Source organism: Sceloporus undulatus, chromosome 7 (assembly GCF_019175285.1).
Source record: "Sceloporus undulatus isolate JIND9_A2432 ecotype Alabama chromosome 7, SceUnd_v1.1, whole genome shotgun sequence".
In the NCBI taxonomy this organism is placed as follows: Eukaryota; Metazoa; Chordata; class Lepidosauria; order Squamata; family Phrynosomatidae; genus Sceloporus; species Sceloporus undulatus.
The window spans coordinates 5,684,302-5,704,245 of NC_056528.1; the positions used below are offsets into that span (position 1 = coordinate 5,684,302).

Consider the following 19,944-nt stretch of genomic DNA (forward strand, 5'->3'; position numbering starts at 1 on the left):
TGAATGCAAATAAAAATAATTAACAACACCACATGCGAAAGGGATCAAGGAGTCCTAGTAGATCACAAGTTGAACACAAGACAGTGGAAGATGCTCCCTCGGAGTGCAATGGAGTCTCCTTCTTTGGAGATCTTTAAACAGAGGCTGGATGGCCATCTGTCAGGGATGCTTTCATTCAGAGTTCCTACATGGCAGACTGGGGTTGGACTGGATGGTCTTTGAAGTCACTTCCAATTTTATGGTTCCAGACTTAGTCCAATGCTCAAACCACTGTTGACTTTTTATACCATCCTATATATGTTTCATTTGTACCACACTGGCTCTCTCTATCATCCTGTATTTGTGCATTTCATTTTTCCTGCCAAAGTAATCAACGCAAGCCCTTCTCCCCATCTTTAAAAGCCAACAGTCGATCAAGTCTTTCCTAGCAGGAAATCTGCCCTTGCTGAAGCATTCAGAAGGGAAATTCTGAATCAGAGTTTTGTAATTCCACTCCCCTCTTCTCCTTTTTGGGGGGTCCTCCCTGCCCATCTTGGTTGTTGATTTGTGTTGTTGCATAAATCTGCAGATGTCCGTATCCAGCTGCTGAAGCACAGCTGGCTGAACTGCATCCCTTCCATGATCCCAGCTGTTTCCCTCAGTCTGGCTTTCTCCTCTCTCTCCCTCCCTCCTCCATTATAACAGAGAGTCTTAGTAATATGATACAGCTTGGCAAAGATTGATTTAAAAAAATGCTTGGCGTGTCAAACAGGGTTTTAATGTAAAGTCTCTCCAGTATTTTCCTTTTCTTTAAAAAAGCAAGAAAAAGGATTTGTGAGTTTCCAGCAAAGTTTGCCGCCGCCGCTGCAAACCCTGCAGCCCTGTATTTGGAAGGATTACATCTCCTGCTTTCAAACAGGGTCTATTGCCTTTTTCTTTCTCTTCCCTTTTTCTTTTCAGTCGTATGGTTTCAATTAAAGAAAACGATGGAGCCTATTGGAAAGCTGTCGGGGTGCGTTTTTAATTTTTCTTTACTAGGCGATAGGCAGATAAATCCCAGTTATCGATGCATCCTGGGTTTCTTGTGCCTTTCCCCATTCTTGGTCCTGCTTGCTGCTTTGGGTGACCTGCTTGGAACAGAAGCACAGAAAATGAAGGTAAGAAATGATGTGATCCCCATCTTCCACAATGTTGTTGTTTATTTGCATTTATATTATGCCTTTTCTCCAAAGATCTCACGATTCTCCTTCTTTTTGCAACCCTTGGGTCAGGCAGATAACAAAAGTAACTGTCCCAGTGACCTTTTATGTGTCAGTGAAGAATTTAACTTGGATCTCTCAAGTTCAGTGTTTGGGTTACAGAGCCACATCTGCTGTATCCCACAGTTCTTCTTCTATATTCCTGGGATGTTAGTGGTGTGTCCAGGTATGGCTGTGTTTATTTTACGGTTTCTAGCTCCAAATTCTCACCATTTGTACCAATGAATTTCAAAAGCAGCAATAAGAAGCAACATCAAGAAATAGCACTGAACAAACAGGGACAAATAGAAGCAAGCAATATCTTATATTTTGCACCTTTTTAACTTGTACACTGAATGTATTATACGTAAAACTGGAGGAAAGACCAGCAACAGTTTGAGATTAGCAAAGAGTCGGGATGAGTTTGGAGGAAAGCCAAGGGAGAAAGTGCCAAAGCAGGTTTATAGCTGAACATTAATAATAGCCACTGATGATTTATCTCACTTTAAAGCAAACGAATAGTCAAAGTATAAAATATTTGTTCATACCTTAGTTCTATCATTATTCAGAATGTCCATGACTTTGTTTCCAATTTTTTGTGGAAGCTGGCAGTAAAATGAGTGAACTACTTCTATGAATGCAGTTGCTCCAATGGATCTCTTCTAGTTCAGCGTAGCCATAAAATTTAGGCCTCTGCTGTTCTTTTATGAACAGCTTGACAAATATTACTGCTGCAAAACTCCCTAAACCCAAAATACAAAGTCAGTAATTTTGAGATGAGCTCATGGCCCCACAATCTAAATTTGCTGCCCTAAGAACCAAGTGGAGAGACCCAAGGCAGGGGAGACTTGGCAACCTGCAATGGAGCCTTGTGTGCTTGGCACCATCAGCTGCGGGTTTCAATTAATTGGCCTTCTCTTTTCTGGCTCACTGTATTTCCCTGGAAAAACCGGGAAGACCAGGCGTTGGATCAGCTTCCAAGAGGCTTGTGTGTTGTGGCATCTGCTTAGCCCTGTTTAGACTGGGAAACTGGGAAAGACAAAGCAGCAAGCAAAAAATCCTTTAAGTACACAACTGCTTAGACTATGGATAGCTCCTGGCTTCTGGTCAAGGAGCATCCAGTAACAAATGGCTTCCTGTGGAGAGCAGAGAAATACTAAGTTTGGGGGAAGCTCAGCTCAGAAATCTTCTCCCTTCCTAAGTAACAAAATCTATTTATTTTTTAGCAAGTGCATTTCTATACTGCTTATCAGTGCACTTAAGCACTCTCTAAGTGGTTTACAAAGTGTAAGCGAATTTCCCCCAACAATCTGAGTACTCATTTTAGTGACCCAAGGAAGGATGCAAGCCTGAGTCGAGCTTGAGCCTTTTTGCTGGCATTGAATTCGCAACCTTATGGTTTGTGAGCAAGTGGCTGCACTAGAGGCATTGAACCATTGCGCCACCAGGGCTCTTATTTGCTATAGTGTTTTTAATTGTTCCTTTTGTATACGTTCAAGCTGTTTCCGACTTGGAACTCTATTCTCCCAGAGTCGTACCCGCATGGAATATCATGTCACGTCAACTTTATTGTTCATAGCAATAGGCCATCACTATTTTGTACAACGTGGAATGCAGTCTTGGGAGTTCAGGAACAGCATAAAATAGGGATGGATAGAGTGGGTGTGATTATGGCCTAATTCCCATTTACACAAGATGCTTCCAATCCTAATTGACAGATTGAATCGAATTCCTAGCATGGTTCCCACAGCATTTGCTCCTATTGGATTTTCTGGGATGGAAGCGATTCAAAACAATCCGCTTGTGGTTCCCACTGACAAAAAAAAATCAGTTTTATTTAAACCAGTTCCTGAGGCGGTTGGTTCCCATTGACAAAAGAATCCGTTCGAGTCATTTAAAACCAAATTATGAAACTGATTCTGATTTGGTTATGGTTCCCACTTACGATAATTCGGTTTTGAGGAAAAGGAGTGGAAAAAAATCAGTGTCTTTTTTATGCTTGTAAAATGGGCAAAAAAATGCCCCCCCTTTTCGGAATCGCTTTCTGCATTCGAATTAAATGGGAAGCCTGCCTGTTTAACCCACATCGCGATCCAGTTTAAATGTTAATGGGAATTAGGCCTATGAATAGTGAGACAAGTACAGATTTAAATATAGACTTTTAGCAGTGACCATGCTTTCAGGCTCGCTTCCTGGAAACATGCCTAGTTGCTACTGGAAAGAGTTCAGCTCTTACAAAGCAATTGGGAAACGTTTTAGGGGGGAAATAAAGACAACTACCATGTAAGATTATTATTCCAGAAGGGAAAAAAACTGTTCCAAACTGGTAGGAACCAATGCTGGATAACTGGTGTAGAAGCAATGTGCTGAATGCTGTTCCAAAGTCTTGTAACCAACCTGTCTGCCTTTTTAAGGAAGCCACTGCACCTCCAAATTTTCCTCCGGGCGTTGGCTCATCTCTTCATGGCCTCAACTTTCCTCCTCAGCCACATATCCGAAAGAGACGATACACACTGACACCGGGACAACTGAAATGGGACCATTTCAATCTCACGTACAAGTAAGGATGGGTTGGTGGGTTTTATGCTCTGTAGAGCTTGAAACGGCGAAATTCTCTAATGGTGCCACTCTATTCTGCTCTGGTCAGGCCCCACCTGGAATACTGTGACCAGTTCTGGGCACCACAATTCAACAAGGTTGTTGAGAAATAAGTGTGTCCAAAGGAAGGCGACTAAAATGGTGAAGGGCCTGGAAACCATGCCCTATGAGGAACGACTCAGGGAGCTGGGGATGTTTAGCCTGGAGAAGAGAAGGTTAAGGGGTGATATGATAGCCCTGTTTAAATATTTGAAGGGATGTCATATTGAGGAGGGAGCAAGCTTGTTTTCTGCTGCTCCAGAGAACAGGACCAGGAACAATGGATGCAAGCTCCAGGAAAAGAGATTCCACCTCAACATTAGGAGGAACTTCCTGACTTTAAGAGCTGTTTCAGAGTGGAATATACTCCTTCCTCAGAGAGCGGTGGAGTCTCCTTCTTTGGAGGTTTTTAAACAGAGGCTGGATGATCAAGTTGAGAATGTTTTGATTTAGATTTCCTGCATGGCAGGGGTTGGACTCAATGGCCCTTTGGTCTCTTCCAACTCTAGGATTCTGTGATTCTATTCTATGATTCTCTGACCTTTTAAGGTCATATCTGAAGCAATTTTTAGTTGCAGATGGCTCCTAGTGCAAACAATTCTATGGTGGCTTTTAAAAATGTATAAATATATATATATTGTTCTCCTTACTCCTCTGCAGGATTCTGTCTTTTCCCAGAAACCTCATAAATGAGAGCCAGACAAGGAAGGGGCTGACTGCTGCTTTCCGCATGTGGAGTGATGTCTCTCCCTTCAGTTTCCGGGAGGTGCCGCCAAGCGTGGCCAGCGATCTCAAAATTGGTAGGGTTCCATTTTGCATTTCATTCAGACCCTCTGGAATACGATCAGGAAGAAAACCATAATGTGGGGACACCCCAGAACAGCCCAGTTTGGGCTCAGCATAGTTAGGGGCTGCAGAAAGATCATTATGTCAGAGAAGAGGAATGAAGTGGAGTAACCTGGAAGAGGACATGGCTGGCTGAACTCCCTGGCCACCAATATCCAGTGCTATAAATTTTTTATTGCTGGGCCCATATTTCATTTTTTCACCTATAAAATTTTTTACCACTGCATTCTAGGAAAATTTGACTCTCTTTATGTATTTAGAGCAAATCCTCCCCCTGGCCTTGCCTTTAGATCTACATGAGCATGTCAGGGAGCCTTACTCCACGTAATACAGTGGGAGGTCAATAGGGGTGACACCATGTGATGCCACTGGTGGGAAAGTGGGTTGCTTCCCTAGATGGGATGTCAGTTAATGAAACCCTATATTACTTTTAACCCCCTCCCCCAGAGCAACTCTTGCACACACACACCCCTTTGGGGTTGTGCCCCACTCTTTGAGAACCACAGGTTTAGAGGGTTTCTATTTCTTTAGAGAGTTGAGCCCACCCAGCTTGGGAGAGCATTTGGCTGGAGATTCTTAAAATTGTAGTCCAGAAGGTTACTGGAGATGGGATAAGTATGGGATTGCTCCGCCGTCCTTGTCCCTTCTTTGACTGTGATCCCACAAAAGGCTTTCAGATCGCAGTGCTATTGTCCCACGGTATTGCATTAACACAGACTCCTGTTAACAAAATGCCAAGCAATGCCCCTTCAATGCCAGGACAATGATGGGATCCACATGACATCCTTTGAAAGTCTTTTGCGCAATTGCAGTCAATCACGTTTTCTGGACAGAGTAATAAACGCAATGTCATATGAAAATCTTCTCACGACTGTGCTATAAGAATGGGGAAAGGACAGGACAAGGACACCCCCCATGATAATGTGTCTCAAGATCTAATATTATTTTCATATGTGTTGTTGTTTCATGCCTTCAAGTTGTTTTTGACAGGGCAACCCTATCATGGTTGTGTAAGATGTGTCCAAAGGGGCTTTGCCAATGCCTTCCTCTGAGGCTGAGAGAATGTGACCTTGCCCAAGGTCCCCTGTGGGTTTCCATGACCAAGTGGGGATTCAAGCCTTGGCCTTCTGAAGTCCTAGTTCAGCACTACATCAGTGATTCCCAAACTTTGGTTCTCCTGATGTTCTGGACTTCATCTCCCAGAGTTTCCGACTATTGAGTAGGGCTTCTGAGAGTTGAGGTCCAAAATACCTGGAGGACCAAAGTTTGGGAACCACTGAACTACTTCACGCTGGCCTGCTACAGATTGTTGACTTGAAGAATTTTGCCCATGATTTCCTTTTCAGTTCTAGTCCACTTAGACAACCATATGTTTAGTGACAATGAAACTGGCTGCATGCTAGCAGAACCACCTTTTAAAGTCTTTAAAACTGCATTTTTCTTTCCTCCTCCTCCCTACCTCCCTCACTCCCCCTTTTTTGGATCAGTTAGATTTCTCCTTGGAGAAAATGAAGAGGAATGAGTTTCCATTACTGGCGTGATTATTATTAGAGCAAACGCTCTGTACATCTGGAGAACAGAATTTCTCCTTGACTCACTTGTGAAATTTGTAACTTTTCCCAGACTGGCTGGTAGAAAGCAGGGCTTATGCATGAGCCAAACTGTATTGCTACAGCTCTTCCTTGTTGCTAGATTGGTTGAAAAGAGCCCACAGAGCAAGAAGTCAGACTAGAGCATGAAGTCTTCTACATGTGATGATATGGTGAAGATGACATCCATGGCATACAGCCACTTGGTGGGCTCTGACCATGTGCTAAGTAAAAAAAAGGTGTATGGGACAATACACATACCTCTAATCTAATGTTTCCCAAACTTTGGTCCTCCAGATGCTTTGGACTTCAATTCCCAGAAGCTGTAGCCAAGTTGGGCCAACGATCATGAATTATGGGAGATGAAGTCCAAAACATCTGGAGGGCCAAAGTTTGGGAAACACTGTAAGTCTAAGCCATTGAAGAATCAGTATAGTGTAAGTGAATTTATCCCTGCTTGGCCATGAAAACCCACTGGATGATCTTGGGCAAGTCACACAGAGGAAGGCAAGGGCAACCCCCCTCTGAACAAACCGTTCCAAGAAAACCCCATGATAGGGTCGCCATAAGTCGGAAATGATTTGAAGGCCCACAACAACAACTAAGCCACTGTTTCTTAAATGGTTCCTGCTGCAAGGAACAGTTTTCTTTGGAGAGCATCTTTGTTGTTCTGCTTTTTTGGGGGTGGTGGGGCTTCAAGTCTCTTCCAACCTATGATGACCCTAAGGCTGACCTATATTGTGGGATTTGGGGAGAGGGTAGATTTCTTCAAAGGAGGTCCACCATTGCGTTCCTCTGAGGTCAAAAGAGTGTGACTTGCCCAAAGCCACTCAGCAGGAATGTGAACCTTGGTCTTCCAGAATCCTAGTCCAACACTAAAACCACTGCAATGGTTCATAGAGCACCTTACTGAAAGGGCTGGAAATAGAAAAAACAGCTTCTGACTCTGGAGCAATGTCTGGGGGGGTCTGCAAATTAAGATACTTGTCTTTCCATAGGTACTAAATAACCTTTCTTTTCCCTCTTCCTTCCCCCTGAAATATCTCCCAGGTTTCTATTCCATCAACCACACAGACTGCCTGGAGTCCCAGATCCATCATTGCTTTGATGGCACAACAGGGGAACTGGCGCATGCCTTTTTCCCACAGACTGGTGAGATCCATTTTGATGACCACGAATACTGGATTGTGGGAGACACACGGTTCAGCTGGAAAAAGGGTAAATGAGCCATATCTGTAGACTCTGAGGGTCTGTGCCATCTTGAATACAGGTTGGCAAAGCTCCCGTGCTCTTTCTCTTGTGTAGACAGCAGTTCTACCAGAAGGAAGAGGAAGAAGAATGGAGTATCCAGTTGCAGCTGGTGGCTTCCATGATGTTGGGGATAATAAATCCTCTTCAACTTTTGTTCCATACTTAGTAGCCCACCAATGATCTGAAACGGTGGCCTGTTCCAGACTGCCAAAATAAAGCTGCTTCGGGTCTCTTTGGAGACATGCTGTTTAAGTGATGCATGCATCCTAAGAATCCAGAAGCTGTCCAAGGCGTATACAGTATCTAGCTTAAGTTAGGTTGAACACCTTGGATATCTCTTTTAAAGTTCAGATTTAAGCATGGAGAGGATTCATTGCTCCATTGACAGGAAAGCCATCAGTTGCTATTGTGATTCTGGAGCAAAAATTGGTTTTCAGCGTGTCCTTTAAATAAAATAACCAAATTCCTAGCCCTTCCAGATTCAAAAACTCACTTTAAAACTGGTGAGCAATTAGAGTGAATCTCAGTTGCTGAATAAACTATTTCAGATGGCAGAGAAGAGAGTTTACTATCTTTGCTCTTCCCTTCCTGACTTTGCATAAGTAGTGGAATACATTATGCAAACTACTTACTCAGTTTAAAGTATGCAGGTCACAGGATATTAGTTCTTCCTCCTCTTCTTCTTCTTCAGAACAGAATTCTTATTTCTCAATGGTTTATGTAAAGTATTTAATAATCTCAGACATCTCCTAGTCTGCTAGAGTAGTCTCATTAGTAACACTAACTAAGGCACTATTTAGAAACAGACTGTTTTTAAACGTCTAAGACTTTCTAAATGCATTCATATAAAGAAACACTTAGGCCTTAATTCTAAGTTCCTCCATGAAAGGAGGATCTGTACTTGATTTTAACAAAGGAAGGAGGAGGAGAAAAAAAGAAATGTTGCAGCACTTTTAAGTCTAACAAGTTTTTATTTTTGCATGAGTGTTCATGGATATAACCCCAGTTCTTCAGATGCAGTATTGACTGGTATTAAGGCACATTCATACAGCTGTGGGAATGGGAGTGAATGTAATAGGGTCTGGAAGGCTGCAAATCATGTTCCTTGTCCTAAATTTTCAAAGGGCTGATACAGGTCTTTCAAATCTTTACAGTGGCCAGTTAGTGTGGCCATGTGAAAGTAAGCAATCTCTTTACCAAAAGTCTGTTTCCCTGGCTTCAAAACTCACTCTGAGAAGACCTTTTGTTATACTGTATGTGGAATAGCGAGGGCCCTTGTTTGAATATATGCAGGGTGCCATGAAGCCACTCTCTTTGTTCATACCTCTGCTAATGGAATGGAATTTGTGCAAATAATTCAGTTCAGCTGTTTCTCTGAGAAGTGATCTGTCCTCGGTTAGTGAGTTTTCCTGGGGTTGAGATAGATTAGATAACATTTTTGGTTCCTTCTGTCCTGCCAGACGACTGGAAAATGTCTCCAGAAATGTCAACAACTTGCTGAGGTTTGCTCATGGAATGCTTCAGAATCATGGGGTTATTTTCCAGCTCTGGTGTTGAGCAATTCAGTCTCCGTCCGCTCTGGTGCGGTGCGACAACAAACACAGTTCCCAGAATTCCATAGCATTAAGTCATGACAGTTAAAATGGGGTCAAACTGGATTATTTCTGTAGTGTGGATGCAGCCTCAGTGGAGTCAAACCATTGCATAGCATGGTGCAAAGGATGGCTTGTAGACCAGGGTGTCCACTTACACACTGGACCAGCATCCCAGCCATCCCCAAAAGAAGACAAAACATTTGCATAAAGTGTGCATGCACCAATTTGTACTTGTTGTTGCTGTTGTGAGGTTTCAAGTCAGTGCTGACGTTTCACAATTTTGTCTTTGGCTTTTCTTGGCAAGCTTTATTCGGAGGGGGTTTGCCACTGCCTCCCTCTGAGGCTGCGAGGCTGTGACTTGTCCCAAGTCACCCAGTGGGTTTTCAGGGTTAAGAGGAGATTTGAACTCATCCCCAAAGCTCTAAAACCACCACCATGTCATGCTTGTTAACTTATATATTCCCAAATGGGTGCAAGAGGAGACAGAGGAACACACTCCCTCGAAGCCAAGATGACAAAACTCAGGTTGTCATACTTTGGGCACATCATGGGAAGGTTTGAATCATTGGGGAAAACAGTAATGCTAGGAAAGGTAGAGGGAAGTAGAAAGAGAGGGAGGCCGCATGCAAGATGGATGGACTCTATTAAAGAGATCACTTTGAGTATGTGTTTTCAGGAGTTGAGCAGAGCAGTGGAGGACGGAGGGTCTTGGAGATGTCTCATCCGCAGGGCCGCTATGGGTCCAGAGGGCAGTTAACAACAACAAAACGTCTCATCTACTGTCGCCAGTTTATATATATAGATCAGAGCCTGGAAAACATACTCTCTGAAGACTACAACATCTAGAAATCTGCAGCACTGGCAGCACCATTGTCCAAAATAGTAATTTTTACAAACTCTCACATAGATGTAAATTCGGAAGGCATTAGCCTATTTCAAATATTGGTAACTACAGTGCATTGCAGGTATCGGCTCAGGCGCTGCTCCGATGAGTGCTTCTTCCAAGACCCATACTCCACTTATCAGGGTTCTTGAGCTTTTATACTTTGCCTAGACAGCTCTTCAAAGAGAGGACTGTCTTCTGTAGAGTTGGATGGATGACCACCTTAATCTAGGCAGCTGTGCGGTCAAGCAGGAGAAGTCCGTGCTTTTGGTTTTTTGTTTTAAAAAAGGATAAGAAAAGAAAAAAGAAAAGCTGTTTACATTCTTGCTGCCTTCTGGCACCAGCCTTCCTGCAAACGTGGCCATTTTGTGGGCAAGCCAAGGCGTCTGTCTCTCTTGTTAGGGACAGACTTGCTTTAAAAGGCTTTGATAAATACAAAATACTAAGGCTCTGGATAATGGTGAACATAGCTTGGGAACGTTACTTTTATTTGGATGACAGCTCCCAGAATCTCTCCGTCTGGAAGAGTGTATTGGACTCTCCTTCTTTGGAGGTCTTTAGACAGAGGCTGGATGGCCATTTTCAGAGTGGTTTAGCTGTGCATTTCTGCATGGACTGCATGGCCCTTGGGTCCCCTTCAAGGCCATGATTTTGCCTTCTGTTTTCTCTCTTTCTTTATGGAGTTTATCACACTGGGGATGATTTTGGCAATAGAGATTAAAGCACATTTAAAGCACCCGACAAATGAAGTGGAAACAGTGCGTAATTGCGCAAATGATTATCACATGCAATTGCACAAATAAAGTGATATTGGAAATGCATTGTCGCTGAAATCCTGAAAGTAAAAAGATGCGTATTAGGGCTCCAGGAGGCTTTAAATTCTTTTTCTTTGTTGTCCATTTGCATTTCTTCCTCATTTGGGAATACTGTTAAGGCAGAGCATTTAGTGTGCTAAAATGTGACATCTTTGGTAAGGTTGGGTGCTTATCATGACGGGCAATTTATTTAACCTTGGATATAGAAGACCTTGCGAAAGTTGCATCTGTCTCCAGCTTGGTTGTGGTACACTACAACTCCCATTGTTCACAGAATTTTGGGATGGTGGGAACTGGAGGCAAAAGATGAGAGAAGACTGATGTAATAATAATAATAATAATATGTTTTATTTATAGACCGCTATTCCGCAATGATCATAGTGGTGTACAGTAAAAATTGAATACAATACAAATACAAGGTGACAGTTAAAGGAGGGAGAAGTCTCGTCCTTCAGGCAGTCCCTGATGTTGCTGGGTCTGCCTGATCGCTCCCTCTGAGGCCAAGATGACAGAGTAATGTCTGCCTTTGGGGGTTTGGATACCTCCCTGCCCTCACCTCTGTGACCGAGTTGGTTACTGACTTCATCCATTCAATTGCTCTTGGGAGCCAGAGAAATGAGACTGACTCATAACCTTAATTTATGGGCTTCAGATGCAGCTTATGGTTTCCGAGTTTATGATGGGTTATTTTTCCTAGGCATTGTTCATAAAAAGACAGAGCTGTGAAATCACTGAAGGGGAATGCACTTAACCGTCAGGGTGTTTCCACGCCAGATTGGTCAAGCTCACAGCTGTGAAATGTGAAATTAATCCTTTGTCCCCAAATGTCTATCAGAATAATTGGGTTGACGGCTAGAAATGTCCATTTTCTGAATTTTTTAGGGTCGGGTGTAAAGAAACCACAGATTTCACAACATCTCCACTGTGAGCCATGAAGGGGGAAAAAATTTAGGCTGTTTTTTTAAACAATGACATTTTGCAGGATTATGTTATATCTGATAGCTGCAGCAAGAATAATGATAGCTAAAAAGTGGAGGGATAAAGAATGTCCATGTATTGAACTGGTGTCAAACTGGATTATTTCTGCAGTGCGGATGCAGCCACAGTGTCTAGTGTGAATGGGGCCTGTGATACCTACATTGCAAGACTGGTTTTGTGTGACTCCTGGAACAGAATTTTACTTTGCAGGACTAAAGCATCCTCTCCTAGTGTGTGTAGGTTAAATGTGTAGGGAGTAAGTTGTGTGAAGAGCCTCTTCCTGAAACCCAGAAGATCTCCTGCCAGTCAGAGCAGTCAATAGTAGCCTAGATAGACAAATACAGTATTCTGAAATGGTATATGGCAAAAGGGGTGTTTTGGCTCCCTCGCTACCTTAATGTTGTGTCACTGATACAATATATCCCCTTCTTTCTCCAGGTGTTTGGCTTACGGATCTGGTCCACGTTGCCGCCCATGAAATTGGCCATGCCTTGGGCCTTATGCACTCCATGGACCCTAATGCCCTGATGCACCTCAACGCTACCTTGACTGGGAAAAACACCATTTCGCAGGATGAGATGTGGGGAATCTACAGGCTTTATGGTTAGTGAGAGCAGGTAGTGAATGTAGGAAAAAAAAGACACTTAAAAAATGATGTTTGCAAACTATGGCCCAGAACTATGGCCCCAGTTTGCGGCGGCCTAGGGCCAATTTTAGGGTTCTGGAGCTCGTAGCATCCGCACACTCCAAGACCATAACACATATGAATGGCACCATCTTTACTTGGTGCCGTCCATACGTGGCGCATGTGCATGATACAAGCGTGGCGCCATGTCCACACCTCTGGGCACCATGCTTGCGTTGTGGATGTGTCTCAGTGCGCCAACTGATGACATCGTGTTTTTGGCTGTTGTGACCCGCCTTGATCCCAGGAAAGGCAGGCTAAAAATAAAGCTTTTATTATTATTATTTATTATCGTCCCTGCGTGCCAAAAAGAACCCGTTTTTTCTGGGTTCTTTTTGGTCCAGAGGGACGCCGCACGGTTTGACTGCTGCCACGTCCCTCCGGAGTGAAACTGGGTGCCTTCAGCCCAGACTATGAGACAGGCCTATGACTCCTAGAATCCCCCAGCTACATGAGTTTTAGTCCAAAAATAAGTTTTTCAGGCTCTGAAATGTATTGTTAACTGTACATATCATTGATCTTTATACAAGGTGTGTTCTTTGCTGAATGCATACAAATAGGTATGAGAGTTGAGTCTATAGCCCCTGGTATAACAAAATCACTAATGGCTCCTTGTAGTGTATAAAGTAAAAACCCTTTCTTATGCCTTCTGTTAGAGGACAGGTCTGAAAGATCCATAGTGTAGAGGGGACTCTTGGAAATATGGGGAGATGCATTAGGGGCGATAGATGGGAGATCCATTGGGGTTCAGTTGCTTGTGTTGCATGAGCTTCCCTTCACAGAGAGACTTATGAGTTAATTCTTCCATCTGGTCTCTTCAAGGCAACATTTTTCTACATGCAAGACAACATTCATATTGTTTAGAATATAGGGATGGGGTGCAGGGTGGGGAGCAGAAATCAAACCTGCTTTTATTTGGAAACACTTGCGTTGATCTCCAAATTTAGTTCTCGACTTTGGGGCCAAAGCAGCAACTCTCTGCCCTCCCAGGAAATGGTTGAGGTTGAAGTTGGTGGAGCTTCAGCTTCGTATGGGAAGCCAACCCAAAACGTGGATTGTGTTTTCATTCCTTTTGGCCTTATGCTAAATCTGTCTTTTTAAACATAGTATTTCATTTCACTTTTTGAAAAAGACTTCATTTTGTGAGAGCCAGTGTAGTGTTGTAAGACTGGACTACATCATTGAAGATCCCAGGGACCGGGATTTGAATTTCCATTTGGCGGTTTATCACACTGGGGCTAATTTCGGCATTAAAGAAAGATTAAAGCGTACTTAAAGCATCCCGCAAATAAAGTGAAAATGACAAATGCACAAATGATATCTGGCTCCCTCCCCTGTGCAATTCAGTTTAAAGCCATCCTGGTCAGATTAGTAAGACTCCTAGCAAATACATTCCTTCCAAGTGCTTTGAGGTTGTAGAGAATTTTCAGCATGCTTAAGCCACTCATGTCCTTTACTTATTCATGTTTCTTAAACATCTCTTATTTCAGGGTGTAAAGATAGACTCTTCATATGTCCGACGTGGTCTCGGAAGGGATACTGCAAGACACGGAGAAAGTTTATGAAAAAACACTGTCCGTACAGCTGCGACTTCTGTCTGAGTAATGTACATTCCATGTTTTTTGTATGCGCTTATATTTTAGCACTAGAGCAGTCGTTCTTAACCTTTTAGTTACCAGGGACCCCCTTTAAACATCTTTTGTTGCTGCAGACACCCAAGACTTACCATTCATATTAGACTATAAGCCAATGGGTAAGCAAAGGGCATGCTTTAGGCCCAGAATTATGGAATCTGCTATGATCCATGGAGAAGTGAAGGTGAAACTTAAGCACAGCTTGCACAGTCATCTTGGCACCTTTTCCTCCCTCTCTCAGTCTACCAGTAGTTTGGGGTGCTTTTGAGATTGTGGGCAGATACCTGAGATACACTGGACCCTGTGTATTGATGCACAAGGGACCTCTGTACATGAAAGTCAATAACTGTTCCCTAGAAGCCGGGGATCACAAAGCAATGGAGATTATCAGATGGGGGACGAAATGTCCTTGTCCCATCCTTTTCTTGTCCTTATAGCATGATTGCGAGAAGATTTTTATACAATGCCTGGACATTATCCTGTACAGAAGTCTACGATTGAGTGAAAGACTTTCAAACAACATTTCACAGGTCCCGTCATTTTCCTGTCATTGAAGCGGCATTGCCTGGCATTTTGCATTAACAGGAGTCCGTGTTAATACAATGCCGCTTCAATGATGGGACAATAGCATTGCGATCTGAAAGCCTTTCACGGGATCACAGTCAAAGATAGGATAAGGATGGGGGAGCGATCCCGTTCTTATCCTGTCCCCGTGTACTAAATCTCCAGTGTCTAAAAAGGGACTTGTACATATGGTAGCCAACAACTCTGCTGACTTCCATGTGTACATATCCCTTTGTGAACAGTTTCTTTCCCTTGTGCTCTGACTGTAAACCTCCGCCAACAAACTCCTTGGTCTCTTTAGTATTTCCATTCTCTTCTTATAGGATCCTGACAAGTATTACAAGGACAACTAAACTCTTGGGTAAGGCTATGTCTGGAATGCCTTGCTATAGCCAAGAATGCTGTTAATCTTTTGGTAGAGAGAGAGTGAGAGAGCACAGTTGTAAACTCTTGTCATTTAGCCTCCCTAAATGTGTTGCCAAGTCTCACTAAGAGAAAGGAATTTTGGCAGGGGTGCGGAGAACAAGTAAATAATTCGGAAGAACATGCTTGTCACAGGATACCAAGGACTTTTCCAATCCCAAATTTACTCATGTGGTTACTTTCTTCCTAGATGTAGGTGCTATGGGACAACTTCAAAGCAGTACTACATCTCCAACAATGTGTTGATTTAGAAAACCCTGGCTTGAATAGACATTGTGATGACCAATATACCCGAAAGGGTATATTTCTGTTGTATCAGATGTATTCAGAGGTGACAATTTTGTTGTTGTTGTGTGCCTTCAAGTCACTTGTGACTTATGGCAACTGTAAGGCACACCCATCATGTTTTGTTTTTTGGAAGTCAAAACTGATGGCTATTGATTATTCAGAACTGAATATTCCAATTCCAATATTACAGAACTTAATTTAAAAGGTTGGATAAGAGAGTGTATAAAAGGAATCATCACATGAATGTCACTTTCTCCACATTGAAACTACAAACAGAAGGAAATGATAAAATCAGAATCATGGCTTATAGCAAATCTGTAGCCCTCGGCTGATGATGTCCTTTCGCTTTGGCTTTCCGATGCAGAATTCCCTTTCCCAACGGTGGTCCCTACTCCGCCTCCCCCAAGGATGAAGACGAGGATTGTCCCTGAAGGCAGGAATGTCACCTTCCAATGCGGGCGGAAGATCATCCATAAAAAGGGCAAAGTCTAGTGAGTATCTTCTGTTAAGCAGCCTCAAATGTGTGCACTGGTGACCTTTGGGCTTGAAATGTATGTACCCATGCAGATGCACATGGTGAAAATGAGACTGAGGGAGAGAGAAATTTCATTATGAATGAAACAACATGGTTTAGGTGGCAGTGGTAACCTTTTATTGTATTTATCTACTCAATGTATATCCCATGTTTCTCCAATCTAATCTACCTATCACCATAAGATAATTTATGAACATGTAAATGTGGATTGTGACATTGTGGAGTGCTCATATTCTTAGGAGGGAGGTAGAGATGTAGCTGTGTCTTTGGGACCATTGTTCCATGGGCACAAATGTCATGGGTCCCCAGGAGGTACGACAATTCAGTCGAAGGGCTGCTTATCATATCAGGATGTAGCTATATCACCAGAAAGTTATGTGCAAGGACCTCAGCTAAAAGCAAAGATCTCCAGAAGAACTAATGCAGTCCCTTAGCCTTCTATCATTGCCACCCCTGCCATAGGAGACCTTCTGTCTGGTGTCCATTAGTCCTGCTGGTTGACTTTCCACCATCTTTCTTTTTAACCATACAGTTGGTACAAAGAAAAGGAAATGCTGGAATATTCCTACCCAGGTTACCTCTCTCTGAATGATGACCACATGAGCATCATAGCCAATGCAATCAATGAAGGGACCTATACTTGCATTGTGAAGAAGAAGACGAAGATCCTGACCACATATTCCTGGCGAATCAGGCTGAAGCATTAGCATAGAACTGTTGTGAGTAACCTAAATGGTTCCACTCCATGATGGACTTCTTCCTCCTACTTGTTGGCATTTGTGTATTTTCTTTCAACATTGCATCTGTAACTGTGTCCCAGCGTGACCAGTTTCCGTTGCTTGGCTAATGCATGAGGATGCTGGACCTTCCTCAGCCGAAAGGTACTCACTTCCAAAAGGAAATTGCTACAAAGTACAGTACAGTAAGACTTCACATACGGTAAGACACTTTGTGCACTCTATGCTTGTAGTCCTTAGATCTACCTTTCTTAATGTCACACATGATATTGGACTAAAATCCCCATTATGCCTGGGTATGCTGTCAGGGGATGATGAGCATCACATACTAATTTCTCCCTTGGGAAAGAGTGCATAGGCCAGAATTTGACACAGGACAATTGTTGGGTTTTCTTTATAAGCACAGGTTGCATTAAAACCAGGTACAAAGAAAGTGTGGCCACTGACTGATGCTGGATTACAGTTTCCATTCTCCCAAGTCATAAGACTATGTCAACTAGGGAGCAACAACATGGGCAATGGGTGCTACAGTCCAACTGCCTTCAGGGGACATGTGTTTCTTACCCTGCCCTGAATTATCCCACACATTCTCATCCACTTCAAGTTATAAGTGCCAATGGGGCATATGAATGTAAGACAGGGAGATGGTACAGTACCATGTATGCCAGCCCCATATCTTACAGCCTATCTCTGCCTCAGAATTTGCTGGGATGGGAGAAGCATGTCTCTTCCCATAGCCTGTTTGGGTTTAGTATAGACCTACACACAGGTGTATCTATACACACATTTGTTAGTGAGGCTCTAGATTACAGAGCCACACCAACGCACAAGAGATGTACATATTTCTGCCCTTGGTGCTTCAATGCAATGGATAACTAACTCAAGGATGGGGAAAGAAGCCTGCAGAGACTGGCAGACTAGAGGCCCCTGCATTCATTCAGTGCCATTCAGCTTTGCTTAAAAAGAGGTTGAAGCCAGAGATGTGAAGCATTTTGGACACTTGAAGTGCTCTCTCACTCTTAGGCTGCAGTGGTACCCTAATGTGCTTAATCTGACAAAAGATTGTACTGTGTGAGACACCATCTCTTTGTGTCATCATTTTTGTTTCGTTTGTGTAACCACATTGGCAAATACAAAAAAATCACAATTTCTGCGTTGCATTTATTTATCAGTTGGTTCAAGCATCATTCAAATGCTCTTTTCAGCTTCTGGAAAGTTGCAGGGCACTTTATCCGCTAGGAATTTCACCAGTTGCTGTTCTCTTTGAATAAAGTGTTTCCCACTCTTCTCCTCCACCTTATTCTGGATTTTTCTCCCTTACGGAGCAATGCAAAATTACAGCGGCTATAAAGCCTTCTCAAAGAAACCAGAAGAACAAAATCAAAACAAGAGGATGTAATTAAGTTATGAAAGCAGCAACAAGAAGGCTCCCTGTTTCTGCTAACATTCTTGTGATCTATAATTACCCCACCCTCTTGGTTTTATGGAATCGGGCCTGTGTACTGAAACAACTGGCACTACACAATCTGGGGGGGGGGGGGAAACATAGCCTTAGATTTGAACCCAGGCAGCAGGAAAGGCAGAAGATGAAACCTGGAATGTGAAAGCACTTGGGGTGGGATGTTGGCTTTGGTCTCAGCACAGACTGAGAAGGAAGATCCATACAGCTACAGTGATAGCGAACGTATGGCATGCGTGTCAGAGGTGGCACTCAGAGCCCTCTCTGTGGGCACACATGCTGTTGTCCTTGCACAGTGTTTGCCAGAGTTTCTTACTAGAAAGCCAGAGGGACGTGGCACTTTGCAATAAGTAAGTGAGGTCTGGGTTGCAGTTTGGGCACTCGGTCTCAGCGTCACTGAGCTAGGAGATGCAGAGGTGAGTTAGAATTCACCGGGGAGCATTGTCTGTGATGCAGAACAATCAGAGATGTAGCCACTTTGGCCAGAAAAATGGGGGTCCAGAAAGTCTGGAGGGTTTGGAACATTGGAGCTGCAGTTTGCCCACTGCAGCTCCAAAACCAAGTTGACAACATGTATAATCCTATTAGTGGCATACATGTATGTAACTGGTGGTTATGTGCATGTTGTCTTGTGGCTAGAGAGCTACTGTACATACTCATGTATAAGTCTAGAAATTTAGGTCAAAAAACTGACCCCAAAAATGTTAAGTACCATATCTTAACTCTTATTTAAATGAAGGAACCATCCCTGGTGAAAGGCAAGAGTATAATCTCTCCTAGAAGCACTGATCCCCTTTGCTCTCTCATCCATCCAGCCTTAAGACTGAGCACAAAGAGCGATGTCTACTGGAATTTTGTAAGTCCTTTGACATTCTTTTATTTTGCTTTGCTTCATCCTTTAGATCATTTGCTATATGCCCCTAAATTTTACCCTCGACTTATCCAGGGTCATATCAAATTTGTTAAAAAAAACACCTTTTATTTACAGTAATAACAAAATTCAATGGAACAAAATAAATTGTACAACTTGTCAGCATTCCTTAACAAAACATGCTATATACATATAAAAAGTGTAACCTCCATCGCTGGAAAGCTGTTCATTTTTCCATGAGAGCAAGAGACCACAATTTGGTTGAGATCCGCCTCAATCCTTTGGGAGAAGCAGGATATTAATATTAATATTAATAATAGTAATTTCTCATATCAATATCCAAAGATAAATTGTATAGGATTTTCCATTTTTGAACAATCACATATGAACCATATAAAAATAATTCTTTTAGTAATAAGATTTTTGCTTTCTCCAAGAAACAAGAGAATAACCCAAATGCTGTACCTATAGCATTGCAGTTTCTCCAACATTTATATAACTGAGTTTCAATGGATTACTATACCATTGATGGTATAAACCAGTGTTCATGTATTTTAACTGAAACTGATTTTAATGGAGAAGTTTTTCCATAATGAGGACCACAAATCACTATATATATCACTAAGGCTAATTCTGTTTCTCAGAATATTATTGCAAATGTTGTCAATCAAGACAGAGTAAAGTTTTGAAGTCAATCCAGCAAATACCAGGGACACACAGATTTAGTTAATGAACAATTTATTCCAATTTTATATCAGGACGGGATATAAAATATAAAACTGGGTGCACTGGTATTCAGTACTATCTGAGCTCCCAACTTTTGTCGTTGGTTGTATGCCTTCAAGTTGTTTCTGACTCATGGCGACTCTTAAGGTGCCATGACAGGGTTTTCTTGGCAAGATTAGTTCAGAAGGGGTTTGACTCAAGAAAAGGCATA

General features: G+C 42.6%; 1 protein-coding gene across 2 annotated transcripts; it reads left to right on the forward strand.

Moving 5' to 3' along the window:
• The first annotated feature begins 101 nt into the window (after positions 1–101).
• MMP23B (matrix metallopeptidase 23B) lies at positions 102–17,962 on the forward strand. 2 transcript variants are annotated; one of them, XM_042479757.1, is made up of 8 exons: positions 102–1,404; positions 3,632–3,777; positions 4,515–4,654; positions 7,340–7,507; positions 12,250–12,414; positions 13,987–14,097; positions 15,770–15,896; positions 16,473–17,962. In XM_042479757.1, exons 3-8 carry the CDS (start codon positions 4,585–4,587, stop codon positions 16,645–16,647), a joined length of 816 nt encoding a protein of 271 aa, XP_042335691.1. In that variant the 5' UTR covers positions 102–1,404; positions 3,632–3,777; positions 4,515–4,584; the 3' UTR covers positions 16,648–17,962. The 2 variants fall into 2 exon arrangements, with proteins under 2 accessions (XP_042335691.1, XP_042335690.1); XM_042479756.1 differs by having other exon boundaries at positions 102–1,136.
• The last annotated feature ends 1,982 nt before the right edge of the window (positions 17,963–19,944 follow it).

Bases quoted from the DNA above. Each gene is read 5' to 3' on its own strand.
- MMP23B (XM_042479756.1), top strand. From the start codon at position 966: ATGGAGCCTATTGGAAAGCTGTCGGGGTGCGTTTTTAATTTTTCTTTA. The intron at 4,655-7,339 runs GTAGGGTTCCAT...AATATCTCCCAG, and splicing joins GGCCAGCGATCTCAAAATTG to GTTTCTATTCCATCAACCAC. The intron at 12,415-13,986 runs GTTAGTGAGAGC...CTCTTATTTCAG, and splicing joins GGGAATCTACAGGCTTTATG to GGTGTAAAGATAGACTCTTC.